This window comes from Miscanthus floridulus, chromosome 5 (genome assembly GCF_019320115.1).
Source record: "Miscanthus floridulus cultivar M001 chromosome 5, ASM1932011v1, whole genome shotgun sequence".
NCBI lineage: Eukaryota > Viridiplantae > Streptophyta > Magnoliopsida > Poales > Poaceae > Miscanthus > Miscanthus floridulus.
Genome location: NC_089584.1, coordinates 97,270,870 through 97,285,351, shown reverse-complemented (window position 1 = coordinate 97,285,351; position 14,482 = coordinate 97,270,870). Strand labels below are relative to the sequence as shown.

Sequence of the window (14,482 nt, the reverse complement as noted above, 5' to 3'; positions counted from 1 at the left end):
CTATAATAACATGTTCTTTTTTCTGTCACCTCTAACATCAAGGGAGATTGGAAAAGCTCTACCTTCAGTTACAATGATGATTTTATATGGTTTATAATCTAAAGCTGTATATATACAATGTAGGCGTAGTGGCATAGAGATAAGCTCATGATTTTTTCCAAAAGGAAAATTACTTCATGTTCCAAGACTTCCTAGATATATTTTAAAGAAGCCAATGAATACATATAAGGCTAGTGCAAGGTCTTGTTAAGGTTTGTGTCCCAATTCTGTTACGGACTAATATAATACACCTTTCCTATACATCAGTCGCCTGATATCCACGCGACTGCTCAGGCGACGCCCGCTCGCCTTCTCTTTCTCTCCCCCGGCACCCGGCGACCTCCCGCGCGAGGGCCATGGTGGATCCAGCCCTCCGCCTTCCCACGCCCGTGTCCAACCATGGATCAGGCGGACACCCAACTCTAGCGGCTTCGGGCGGATCTGGTGGCGGCCATGGCTGCGACGGCGAGGTAAGCCCCTCCTCCTCCTCCTCCTGGATCTAGGGTTTCGACGAGCTTCTCCTCTCTCTCTCCCAACTCCGACAGGCTTAGAAAAAGGAGGGGCCTCGGGGAGGTAGGCAGGCCAGGGCGTGGGGATGGTACAGGGTAGTTTAGGGGCCCCGACGGTGGTGGAGGCGGTTGGGCTAGGTTAGGGAGAGGGAGTCGCGACCGTTCGTCGGGGTTGGATAATAAATCGGGGGGGGGGGGAGGGGAAGAGGAAGGCCGGAGTTCCACGACCGCGTGGTGGCGGGGGTGGGGAGGGGGGGGGGAAGGTCACCGAACAGAGGCAGGGTCAGGCGCGACGAGAGAAAGAAGATGAATAGGAGATAGAGGTGGAGCGTTGGATGAAGATCCAACGATTCAGATCAATCTCCTAAAACAAAGGAAAATTTCAGGCGTCCGTAGGATAGCAAATCCAAATATAATATCCATAACAATAAACTCTAGTACTCCCTCCATCCCAAATTGTAAGTCATTCCAAGAATTTTGGAGAGTCAAAGCTTCTCAAGTTTGACCAAAATTATAAAAAAAATTACAAAGATTTATGACATCAAATAGATATACTATAAAAATATAATTAACAAAGAATCTATTAGTACTTAGTTGGTATCATAAATGTTATTATCTTATTATATAAACTTGGTCAAACTTGAGATACTTTGACTCTCCAAGATTCTTGGAATGACTTATAATTTGGGATGGAGGGAGTACCTTTTATGATTTTATATGGTCTATAATCTAAAGCGTACACCATGTTAGGTGTAGTGGCATAGATATAAGCTTCTGTATTTTTTTCCATGTTAGGTGTAGTGGCGTAGATATAAGCTTCTGTATTTTTTTCCAAAAAGAAAATAATTTCATGTTCCATTTCAAGACTTCATATACGTAATATTTTTAAGAAATCAATGAATTACAAAAGTATTCTTTTTTGCCATACCGTGTTGAATGCACCACAGCCCACAAGCACTAGACAATGGCCAATGGCCGCATGGCTATGGCTATCAATGATGAGTATCTTAAAATGCCGCGATCTCAGGGGCTTAAATGCAACGGGGCCTCTCGTCTCCCTCACCTTCCCGACGGCGACTGCGCAGCCATCCTCCTCCTACTCTCCTCTTCTCCATCTCCTCTCTTTCGCTCTCCACCCTCACCAACTCCTACCTCCCGAGACAAATTCCGAGGCCGACACAAGAAGAGGGAAAGAACCACAGGTAATTGCCTTCCTGTGCTGGGATTCTAGTTCCAATCCCCTCCGCGCCGGCCGGGTGCGCTGCCGCCACCCGGATCAGGCGCCCTCGCGCCATCGACTCCATCTCTCGCGGCCGCGGAGTAAAGATCCGACCCGCTTGGGATTGCTTGCTTCTCCTTTTATCGGTAAGGACTCCCCGCTTGAATCGAAGTTCATTTCGCTATGCATAATTCGGAATTCTCCTTCAGTGGCGGATACCAATCGGTCCATTTTGTTGTGGATTGTTGTGCTGCGTGGTAATTTTCTTTAATTTTGACCCCGCGTTAGGTGCGCCGCTGGACAACAGTGCTGTACATGCTCGACGACGGCGCTGAGCTCCTGCGATGGCCCGAAGAAATGCCGGCTCAATGCAGCGGGAGGGTTCGGCGGGGTCGGTTAAGGACTGGTCGGAATTGGACCCCTCGCCGTCCCCCAAGCTGGCGTACTCGCAGTCCTACGTCGCCATGAGAGGGCTGTTGACGTCGGTGGCTTCTCTTGACCCTGTCCTGATGTCGAGCAGCCTGAAGTCTCTGTGGGCGGCCTTGTCATCACACAGGCACGCTCGGTCCTTGGAGAGGCCAAAGTACAAGGGGATGAACTGGAAGAGGCCCATGTTCCATCTGCTTGTGTGCTTCTTGGTGGGAGTTTTCATTGGATTCACACCGCTCTTCTCTCTCGATTTATCCAACAACATAGATTCTGAAAACGAGACGCTGCCGTTTGATGGAGATGTGGTTGACAGACAAATGCTGGAACTTAAAAGTACAAAGTTGGAGCCGTTTGTGGCTGCGGCAGAGACTGAAGCCACTGAAGAACAACTGGTTGATGAGAGTCCTCCAGTTCCTGCGATGTTGGATGATGAGGCGGACTTCATTGAAGCGTCGCATGTCCAACCTTCTGTTAATGACTCTTTCTTTGTTGCGAGGAAGCAGCTGATAATTGTGACGACGACTTCTGTTCGACCACACCAGGCGTATTACTTGAATCGTCTGGCTCATGTGTTGAAAAATGTACCACCTCCTCTTCTGTGGATTGTGGCGGAGTGGCCATATCAGTCTCGTGAAACAGCGGAGATCCTGAGGTCTTCTGGGGTTATGTACAGACATCTTATCTGCAATAGGAACAGCACAAACATAAGGAAGATTATTGTCTGCCAGAAGAACAATGCAATTTTTCATATCAAGAAGCACCGTTTAGATGGTATAGTACATTTTGCTGATGAGGAGAGAGTGTACTCAGTTCATTTATTTGAAGACATGCGAAAAATCAGGTGATCTTTCTGTGCTGACACTTTCTTTGTGGTACTGGAATTTATAGTAGTTTTGTTTATCACAAATTTATTCATGGACAAATTTTGAAATAATGGACGAACCTAACTTAGCATGGATTTACACGGTTTACTGATGCACTTTTAATCATCAAAATACTTTTGACCAATCGTTTGCTTGGTCGTGCTACCTTTTGCCATGTATTTTGCTTGTCGATGTTGTAAAATCTTTCTGCATGTTCCATATCGAGACTGCATGCCTGTGATTGCTAGTTAGTATTTTTTTTTTTTTTTTGCTTCTAAAGTCCTCTGATATGGAGTGGTGTTGTAAATGATACAATCAACTCTGCTAAAACAATACTTCTCTAGAAACTAAAGGTTTGCAGTCTATTTGGTTGGATGGAGATATGCATTTAGGTGGAGCTTGATGCAAGAATCCAGTTCTTCCTTTTTGCCTTTCCCCCCCACTTTATCAGTCTTCCTTTCTAGTAGCTATAATTTCATTTTTATGTGTGCTCTGTGCTTGCTAGAGCTGTAGAATGGCCCACCATACTAAAGCCTATTTCATTTTCAAAATTTTAATAGGAAGCAGAGCTTTTGTCATTTCTTTCCTCCACTAAATAAAAGCTTGCTTGATGATTACTTTAGATGCCTTTAAAGGATATCCTACTAAGCGTATCGCTTTTTAGTCATTTAACTAATCGCCTTCTGGTGTGGATGCAAACGCAATGTAGTAGAACGTCCTGGTTCAATTTTTTCTTCCCTCGAACGCGAGACGCATGCCGTTTCACTAAAGAAGGAATAAAAGTCGCCACACCCACACCCCCACAAAATATCAGTTTACTCGTGCCACAAATAAAACCTAGAAACAATCAACGACTATTGCCATGTTAGCAACATTATTCAGCTATTCAACTCCCAAGATCCTTAGCCCTGGCTGCAATCCATAGTGAAACCTCTCCTGCTGCAGTTCGTACCAGTGTGTCCAAGTACACTGTTGGTTTCTGGGCTGGTTTGGGCTGACTGGTGTTGGTTTATTGTGAGAGGAAAACACTGTTGGCTGGCTGGTTTGGGCTGGCTGAAACCAACAAGCGAACAGGCTGGGATTATGACCTCCCTACTCTGTATATAGCTGGCTGCTTTTCACATCTGAGAACAGCCTAGGATTTAGTCACTATAGTACAACCATGAGTGCTCCTGTAGTACTTTCTTCAATATTTACATGGGAATGTATGCTATTTATAACACAGTAATATTCACCGTTCCCAGTCTTCTATGAGCACTTTTCGTCTCAAAGTGACAGTCGAAAATGTTCCTGATGATTTTGTTCAATGTCCTGCAGGCGCTTTGGTACGTGGCCAGTAGCAACACATGTTGGAGCCAGGTACAAGGTGGTTTTGGAAGGGCCCGTTTGTAGGGGTAATCAAGTCACTGGATGGCATACAAACCAGAGAAGGGGTGTACCTCGTCGATTTCCAATTGGTTTCTCTGGGTTTGCTTTTAACAGCACTATACTTTGGGATCCCCAGAGATGGAACAGCCCCACTTTAGAGTCTATTATACTCCATTCAGGTGGCAGAGGTGGCTTGCAGGTTAGTATTATGACTATTTTTAATTAAAATGAAAAGTAGAAAACAAAGAAGACGATTATATGGTTTCACATGTGGAACTTCGGTTTCCTAATAGAAACCAATCTACTGTGTTGATGTTTCATCTTAATGGTAATATCTGCCTGACTAAATTTAATCCAGCAGAGCATGCATAAATCACTGCAATGTCTCCCTGTTGGATAAAACTGCAATATGAAGATTCATTAGATTCAGTGAATTACTGAACTTAAGATACAACCTATTGAGAGGAATCTGAACCAAATGTAACTGAAGTACCATCCATACATTAGAGTAACACATGAAACCACAGTGTTGTTAAAATGTATGAGTGCCACATGAATATTTGTTATGGGTGGTGGTATGCAGTACTGAAATAAAACCTACCAAAGAGGCAACTTACTAAAGCACACATGGAAACATCTTTCTGTATATTGATGCAAAATCGTGGCACTACAGGAGTCAAGATTCATTGAGAAGCTTGTCGAGGACGAGACTCAAATGGAAGGCCTCGCAGACAACTGCACTCGGGTTATGGTCTGGAATTTCGACTTGGAACCTCCACAGCTGAATTACCCTACTGGCTGGCTGCTGCAGAAGAACCTAGACATCATCGTGCCTATAACATAACTGCAATGTTGCTGACCTTTTTGTTCGCTCCTCCTAGTGTGGAATGATGACGATGCCTATGCCTTCCTGAACTTGGTAGCGTCCAGGATCATGCGAAGCTGCTCTGCCAAGACCTGGTTCGAATAATGTGATACTAGTAACAACAGCTGAAAGCAAACAAGCCTGCCTGACAAAAGGAAAAATTCGTTCTCCCCCGTTGCGCTGCATTCTCAATGCTCTTCAACCTAGATAGGCTTGTATATTTCTTTTCCTTTCATTTTTCTCTCTTTTTCCTGTTCTTTACATACACACATACACACATATTCATTCATTCATAAGTACATATATACATACATCTTACAGTACTTTACAGATGTTAACGAAAGCGATCTCGCGACGCTGATGAGATGATGGCATATGTTGCATCTTGCCTTGTGCTTGTGCAATGGTGGTGTTAGGCAACCGATGTCCCTATCGGACGAGGCAATTAAGTTGCAGCGTACTGTGGTAGCAGAGTACTGATTATAACGCCTTGTTTAGTTCCAACCCAAAGTTTAAAAAGTTGCTACAGTATCTGTCACATCGACTGTTTGCGGTTCGTGCATGGAGCATTAAATATAGACGAAAAGAAAAACTAATTACACAGTTTGGTGGGAAATTGCGAGACGAACGTTTTAAGCCTAATTAGTCCATGTTTGAACACTATTTGCCAAATAAAAACAAAACGTGCTACAGTAGCTCCAAAATCCAAATTCACCCAACTAAACAAGGGCTAAACTTTAAACTTGCGTGTCTCTTGGTCCACTTACGACTTGCTCGCCAAATAGTATTGCAGCAAGGATTACCATTGTGAAATTGCCTACGACTGAATCAAACTTCTGTGACTGCCTGAAGACCGACTGAACCAAACTTCTGTGACTGCCTGAAGACCGGACGCAGGCAATTTCACAATCGTAATCCTTTGCTGGCTAATATAAATCACTACCGTGCTGTTTAGTTCATAGAACAGTAACGCAAATGGAAATGAAATCAGTTCCAATCGTATATGTTGCCAATAACGTCCACAGCTTTAATTCCTTTACATTTGCATTACAAATGCTACAACCTGAACCATGATCCCATGAACGGGAAGACTGCCACCAACAAGCGCATCAAGAGTGGCGCCTGCTTGTACCTGGTAGTGCCCAGCCCCATCGTTCTTGGCATCCGCCGTCGTCTCATTCTCATTCTTTCTGGAGGAGCTCCTACTCCCTGCTCCACTCTTCCGCCACCACCAGCAGCGGCAGTATAATCCGCATCTTCCTCCCCAGTTGCTGAAGGCCGCGATTTCGTGTTGTAATCAGTGCTGCCAGCTGAGAATGAGTTGCTGCTCCTCTTTGCCTCCTGGGCAGCAGCAGTGTTGTTGTCCAGAAGCTCATCCCATCCTCCATATCCACCACCGCTTTTGTTGCCTCCCCAGTCATCTCCACTGCTGCTGCTCTTGGTGTTATCATCAGCTCCAACAGCAGTTGAAGCAGCATCAGCAAAATCGTTAGAAACCCTTGACTGGTAGCTGCGCCACCCTCTCCTCCCCTCATAATAGTTGCTGCTGCTGCCGCTGTATCCATTGCCTCGACCACCTGTTGCAAAGTCAGTGGCGTCCTCAGGGTAATCTTCCTCTTCTTCCTCTTGGACTGGTCTCCTCCACCGCCTGTCGTCGCGGTTGCCTTTTCTCCTTCCCCATACAGCCTCAAGCAGAAATGATATGGCCGACTGACCGAGCGGGAACACCATGGCCATTAGAAAGGCCTTTGTCCCCGTTGCAGCAAACATGGACACAAGCATCACCGGTAGCAGGAATCCGTACGTCTTAAATACCTACGCCACAAGTATAGAAAGCAGCAGGCCATTGATCAGTCACTACAACAACGAAGCACAGTTACTCGTTCGTTGATTTTATTACAGTGCTGATCTGATATGCATGCTAAATTACCGATGAAATGAAAAGCAGCAGGAACAGAAGCTGATAAGTCTGAGTTAATTGATTGTAGTGAGCAGTTAAGATCCCAATTAGAGAATTATAAGTAGAGATTTGGTTTAATTAGATACACTAGGCCAAAAAAAAATTGTTGCTTGATTTAATACCAGGAAAAATGAAGGATGATTTAATTTAGTTTCAAGCATTTTTAAATGTAACTCAGAATGATTGGCAAAGGATCTATGATCCCAATCCCATATTCCCATTATACGTTCACTGTCCAGAGCACGCAAGAAAATTGAAGTTATGTTTTCAAAAAGAAAATTGAAATTATTGATGGCAAAATGACAGAGCCTACCAGAAAGAAAGGGGAAAAAATACAGGAACAGAAATTCTATATAGTACGTATGTAGCAGACCTTGGAGAACCAGGGCTCGTCGAACGGCTCCCCGGCACCTCCAAATCCGGGGAACGCAGCCTCATCCTCGTAATCGTAATCGTAATCGTCCTCTACAGAAGAGGAACCGTAGTCTTCTTGGCTGCCGTCGGGGTCGGACCACCACCTCCTCCTCGTCGCCCTGCTGCTCGTGGTGCTGTCTCTTCCATGGGCGTTGCCGTTGGAGAACCACCAGCTGGAGGAGCCACGGCGGAGGGAGGAGGAGAGGATAGGAAAGGGCGGTTTGCCTGGTGGTGCTGGAACTGGAGGCGCAGGGGCAGCAGCTACTATCATTGCATTGCCTGCCGGCCGCCCGGCCGCCGCTGCCCGCTTTTCCGTAACAGAAAGCTGTGTACAGGGAGGGGAGGGAGAAGATAATCTTACCCTTTCCCCTTTTCTTAATTTCTTTTCTATTCAAAATCTTTAGAAAAATGAATTTGGGCTAAGTGGGGCCAGAGTCCAGTGTAGCACGAGCTTCCCACGCAGTACGGCAGTAGCTGTTTTTCCGTTCTTTTTTTCTCCTTTCCCCTCGAAGATAATCCAGCTTCTTTGTATTATAATATGTAATCTCTATGTCTTATATTCCTAAACCCAACTAGCGAATCTTATATTCCTATACCCCACTAGCAATTTCTCTCAACATGCAAGTTGTCCACCTCAGCAATGCACTATCACATACAATTAAACCTACTAGCATATGCAATTGTGAAGTCCATGTCAGCAAGACATATAAGCATTTCGTTCTCCATGTTAGCATGCCACGTAATCTGCTAGCATTAATTTATAATAGTTTATTTCTTCGTATAAGTAATTAAATATAGTATAATTTCATTCTAAACCATCCGTAATTCCCGCAACAACGCGCAGAGTATACTTTAAGTAGTTATGAATCCCCAATCTATCGTCCAAGCGATAAGAGACATGAGAATTAGTAGAATATCCCGTCTCCAGTAACCATGGCAAGATCACAAAAAGTAGAATCACACAATGGACAAAGATTATTTGTGGAACCAATCTTCTCTTCTTTCATCATTAGAATAGTGAATACATAGGTTCCTTATATAGATACAAGATAGCCTTCTAACTTCTTCAGTTATAACTCGAGCTTCAAGAATTAATTCGATATAAGCCCATTTACATAATCAGTTTTGTAACACTTTGTACGCTGCCTCTGCTCGGCTACGCCAAATAGAGACAATTCAGTTCGGTTATTTGGATTTGAAGAACTTCGGTTTTGAGAAAGCTTGCAATCAATTGCTCTAGAGAAAAAGAAAAAGAGAATCTGACAATTTTGATTTCGGGTTATATTGGTCCTGTTTTGTGTTTGGTTTCAACAAAGATTCCAGAGAACTCCTCTCCTGCGCCATCCTCCACTGTATCTCGTAGCTCGTTCGTCGCGTAGTCGGCAGTTGCACTGGCGCCGCCACCGTCGCGTCACACATGTTGGGCTACTGCCTGCTGGGCTTGGTGGATTGTTAGGCTACGGTGGGAACTTAGAAGGGCACAGGCGCAAGGATTGTTGGGCCAGTAAGGATGGACGAGCGATGCACCTCGCGTTTAGGAGGGTTTTATGCCTGTGTCATTAAAAAAGTCTACAATTATCTATAAATTATTAAAAAGTTTACGTAATTATAGGTGCCACTGATCTAAACTTATTTACCGTCCATGCCATTTCATCGACATTCCGTTAGTTTTTAACAGCTCTCACATATGGACCCGACGTGTCTAAATGTCCAAAATGCCCCCTTCTTTCCCGATCCTATCCTTCACAAGTCCTCACCGCCCGACTTTCATAAAAAAAAAAAGAGTCCTCACCGCCCGCCGCCTCCCGCTGCTCCAGGACCGAGCTCGCATCGCGCGCCTGCTGGCCACCGGGGACCGGCTGCGGCAGCTCCGCGCGCGCATCCGCCAGGACGCCCGTGCCGTTTGGATGGAGGCGGGAGGTCAGTCAGTCAGGAGCGCGCCACGGACTGCGTGAGCCGCTCGACCTTGACGGCGATCTCCGGCGGTGCCCCAACCGACGGACGTCCAGCTCGAGCGCATCCGACACGTCCTCGGAGCTCCATCCAGCCCGCCGGAGCAGCACGAGGCCCAGTTGCGTCTGAGTCCACCGCGGGGGCCGCCGCCTCCTCGCCGTCGAACACTCCGGAGGCGTGCTACTGCGACGGCGCCACCGACAACGGCGGTGCCTGCAGGTCCAGACGCTGGAAGCAGGTGTCGCGGGTGAATAAGTGGAGGACGTCGAGGCCGCAGCAGAGGATGCAGACGTCGATGCCGCGCAAGCCATCTCTCTCTCGCTCCGCACGCTGCCCACCCAGGCACCCACCACCAACCAGTAGCTAGCTCGCTCCTCGAGGCGCCGTGGGGTGCCTCTCGAGTCCCGACAGGTACGCGCGCGCGCGGGCCGGGCCGTGCACGCCCACGCCGTCGCGCACCCGCTCGTGCCGTTCTTCCTCGCTGGCATGTACGTCGAGAACGCGGACGTGGGCGTGGCCAGGCGGGTGCTCGAGACGGAGAACGCGTTGACCGTCGCGTGGAACACCGTTGTCGCCTGCTGTGCGCGGCTCGGCCTCGTTGACGGCGCGCTGGACCACGCGGAGCGCATGGCGATGTCGGACCGGCTCGAGCCCAGCCTTGCGACATGGAATGTCGTGCTGTCCGGCTGCTCGCGTCATGGGCGCGACCAGGAAGCGTTCGGCTTTGTTCGGAGCATGCTGGAGCGAGGGATGCGACCGGACTCCAGCTCCATGTCGAGCCTATACTCAAGTCTCTGGCCACTGGCCAGCTTGGGGCTGCTTGCCCGTGGCATGGAAGCCCATTGCTTCTTCCTCAGGCATCAGCTCGAGCCGGACGTGTACAATGAGACAACCGTTCGTTGACATGTACGCCAAAGTGTGGCCGGCTGGCCGCCTCGAATACGCCCACAAGGCGTTCGACGCTCTGGAAAGGAATCTTGATTTTTTTTAAAAAAAATATTAGTTTGGCTTATTATTATTTTGTTTTGATTTTAGTCTAGATACCAGCTGGAACAAAAGTATTGCCGTCGGAATAGGTTGTTGTTTAATATAAGAGTAGCGAGATTTTCAAATTTACAATGTTCAAAACTAATTTTTTTTGCAAATAATTTGAATATCAATTAAATTAGTGTGGTCAAGAAGGGTCAACGCAAATCAGTTTGGCGCCAAAACGCTTAGCCAGGGAGTGGCACAGGGGGAAACAGAACTTTATTACCCTTCTCTAGTCTAAGGGCATTTAAGTCTTTTCATAGCTCCGTTAGCCACCGTTAGCAGCCAAAGTGGACGGAATGGCGTGGACCGTGAATAAGTTTAGACCAGTGGCACCTGTGACCGCTCGAACTTTTTAGTGGCACCAAGCCGACAAACTTTTTTAATGGCACACAAGTTAAACCCTCCGCTTTTAATGGTTTTTGGCTGAATTTGGGGGCAAAATCGTGCACAAGCCGACAAACGAAGCTTCTAGATGTCAAAACTGAAGCCGAACCGATAGACCGAATCTCCAACATTTCGGTTCGGTTCGGTTTTGCGGTTTTCAGGTTACATGTGTTCACGCCGAGCGCCAAAACAAGAATCCAGCTTTCTCATGACATGCTAGTATCTCATGGAAGCTTCTAGATGGTCGATTTTTTAGCATGACACCCAAGTTGTTAGGTAGTGTTTAGTTGCAGCGACTGAATCGTCTCGGATGGGATATCCAATCTCCGCTCGATGCTTAGTTCAAAATTAGCTAAAGACATGGCAATCATACTAGGGAATATACGCTCTAGATTTGAATTCAACTTGCCACCAAAAATCTCACGGACAAGTGAGATGAGCGTTGCACGGGCGCGTGAAGGAGCATGAGGAAGAAGAGGAGCAAGGGTTTAGACAGGCGTGGGTGTCGAGGAAGAAGGCAAGATTGAAGGGCCGGTTGTCGGGGTGTGAGGCGGTGCTCTGGGGAACACGGGCAAGGCTACGCAGCCGCAGCCGAGCTCGTCGGCGGAGAAGGGCAGGAAGAGGAGCGTGCACAACCGAGCTCACTAGTGGAGGAGTAGCACTCGACCGAGCTCGTGTGCGGCCGACCTCGCATCCAAGCAGTAGAGGCGTGAGCGTGGGGGCGCGACTGCCAGCGTAGTGGGGTCTAGGAGGTTGGCGATGAAGGTATAAAAAAAAAGAGGAAGAAAAACAAAAAAAAAAATAACAGATGTGGCCCCACGTGTTAATGTCTGGTCCTAGTTTTAAGTGTCCTCAAACCAAACATGTAACATGATGGTCCTGTCCTCCCAAACCAAACACAAAATGCCCCATTCCACTTCTAAAATCAAAGACTCACCGTGCCTCCTAACCAAACTAACCCTTAGAGCAACACCAATACACACCAATTCGGCTAGTGGTTCGAGAAAAAGTTGCTGCCATGTAAACTTTGAGCAGCTAAAACTACTATTGTCCCAACGCACATGCAAACATGTAGCAGAAATGATGCTACTTTGCCCGAGAAACGGAGAAAGACACTAGAACTAGAGACATCTTTTTTCACACACCTTCTCTTTTCTCAAGCCTTTATATCAAGTCACATATGCTTCTGCAGGTTATATGAAGACACTGCCAAATCATCATCCATGCTCTCTCTTTTTTACGTGGTGTCCAAGCCTATTGTGGCTATGAGCCTAAAACTTTTCTTGGTCTAAAAATAAGTGTCATTCTCACTAGTCGAGAAGTTAATATTTTTAAACTTTAACCAAATATATATATAAGAGATATTAATATTCTTAATACATAATCAGTATCATCAGATAGATCGTTGAATATATTTTCGTAATAATTTATTTGGAGATACAAATGTTGCTAATATTTTCTACAAACCTAGTCAAACTTAACAAAAATCTGACTAGCACGAATCTCATAGCAACTATTTTATGGGACGGAGGAAATACTTTGTGTTAGGGATGACCTTACACAGACAACTCTGTACAGGTTAACATCTCGCAACCAAACATGCTCACTCTGTTTCTTTTTATTTATTATCGTTATGGTATTTGTACCGGTCAAATTTTCTTAGCTTTAACTAAATTTGTAGAAAATATTAGTAATATTTGTGACTCTAAATGAAATATTATAAAACTAGATCGTTAAATCTATCTAATGATATTAATTATGTATTATAAATATTAACATTTTTTATATTTTTTGTTAAAGTTAAGTATATTTGATTTCTTTGGAAGTGAAAAAGAAACGGGATGCTGACCCAAGAAACTCCATCCAAACATGCCCTCCGTGGAAGGAAGCGGGCCTGAACTCGTGTCATAAGCCGTGTTCCATTCGCAGGATAGAAGGCGTTTGAGTCGGCGCCGCCTCCCTAGCTCGGAGTTGGAGTTGGAGTCGGAGTCGGATGGGGCCATTCTGGGAAAGTGGGAACGAAATCGAAGAGGTCGGGGCGTTTCCTGGACGGAACCCTACTCCAGCTCCGTCAGGCAGGGAAGGGACATGGCCAGTTGCCGCTCCATATTATATCGCGGTGACGCGCCGGCTACGCCTCTCCTCGTTCGATTCCGCATTGCAACGACTAGGCGAAAAATCGAAACGATGGCGCCGTCCTTCTCGGGCTCCAACAAGCGCCCTCTCGAGATGGTCGTCTACGCCGCCGCCGCCGATGCCGCTGCCGCCAACAAGCGTGCGCGGGACGACGACGAGGAGACCTCCGCCTCCACGTCGACGTCCCCCAACGCCGCCGCCCTGTTCCTGCTCGCGGCATCGGCACCGCGGCCATTCGGCGACTTGGAGCCCATCAGCGCCGTCCCGATTTCCGCCGTCCCGCCTCAGCTGCCGCCTCACCCGCGGACGACGCGGTCGCCCGTTGCCGGCAGGGAAGAGCCGCCGTGCCTGCGCAGGCATTTCCTCCTGGCTCTGGGCCTGCGCGCCGACCTGCCCGTGCACTTCATCGACGCAAAGTGCTTGACGGCCACCGACCTGGACCCTCACCAGAACCGGCTACGGATCCCGAGAGACGGCACCATTCACCGCCTCCGCCCGCTCCTGACCCCCGCCGAGCTCCACGACGCCAACCTGTTCTTCCTCCCAGACCCAGCCCCGAAACCGAAACGGAGGTCAGCTGGCAAGCAGAAGCAGCAGCAGCAGCCGGCGGCGGAAGCGGAACCGCAGAACGACGGCGCCTCGGCCTCCTCCAGCGCCGCCGCCGAGACCGAGACCAAGAAGATCAAGAAACCCAAGGCCAAGGGGAAAGTGCACGGCGGGCTGCGCGTGAGGCTGGTGAACCTCGACGCCGGCGCCAAGGACCTGCTGCTGTCGCGGTGGGAGAGCAGCCGCGGCACCATCATCAAGGGAGAAGGGTACCTCGACTTCATCCGCGACCAGTGCGGCTTCAAGGCGAAGGACGCCGTCGAGGTCTGGGCCTTCGTGCAGCGCCGGTTCCGCATCTTCGGCAAGGACATCTTCGGCGACAGCCTCCTGCATGTACTCATCGTCAAGAAAGACGACGAGCAGCCGCAACGGTGCCGCTACTGCCGCCACCCACCTGCACCCGCTGCCAATCCTTCGATCATGAGCTCGTGATAGCGTACTAGGCAGGATCCGTTTCGATACCGTTGGTTTCCTTTTAATACAAGCCATAGATTATTTTTGCGGGCTAATAACATACGAAACTGGATGATAGTCGACGCTACAAGGATGCACAATAATGTTCGGCAGATGTATATATCTTATTACTCCAGCTTTTGTCGTGTTTATCTGCTATATATCATTCTGATCTTGATTTCAATGCAAAATTACAGAATATAGTACTTTTCTTCGTTGCGACACATTTTTATGTTAAAATGCTTATTAATT

General features: G+C 47.5%; 2 protein-coding genes across 3 annotated transcripts; one reads left to right on the top strand and one right to left on the bottom strand.

The window, feature by feature from the left end:
• Positions 1-1,501: 1,501 nt before the first annotated feature.
• LOC136452705 (probable beta-1,4-xylosyltransferase IRX9L) lies at positions 1,502-5,632 on the top strand. Its single transcript, XM_066453296.1, has 4 exons — positions 1,502-1,913; positions 2,056-3,037; positions 4,377-4,626; positions 5,101-5,632. Exons 2-4 carry the CDS (start codon positions 2,112-2,114, stop codon positions 5,269-5,271), a joined length of 1,347 nt encoding a protein of 448 aa, XP_066309393.1. The 5' UTR covers positions 1,502-1,913; positions 2,056-2,111; the 3' UTR covers positions 5,272-5,632.
• Positions 5,633-6,130: 498 nt separating this feature from the next.
• LOC136452703 (uncharacterized) lies at positions 6,131-8,016 on the bottom strand. Of its 2 annotated transcripts, none has more exons than XM_066453295.1 (2): positions 7,626-8,016; positions 6,131-7,098 (listed from the first exon to the last, which is right to left on the bottom strand). In XM_066453295.1, exons 1-2 carry the CDS (start codon positions 7,935-7,937, stop codon positions 6,349-6,351), a joined length of 1,062 nt encoding a protein of 353 aa, XP_066309392.1. In that variant the 5' UTR covers positions 7,938-8,016; the 3' UTR covers positions 6,131-6,348. The 2 variants fall into 2 exon arrangements, with proteins under 2 accessions (XP_066309392.1, XP_066309391.1); XM_066453294.1 differs by having other exon boundaries at positions 6,141-7,107.
• Between the last annotated feature and the right edge of the window lie 6,466 nt (positions 8,017-14,482).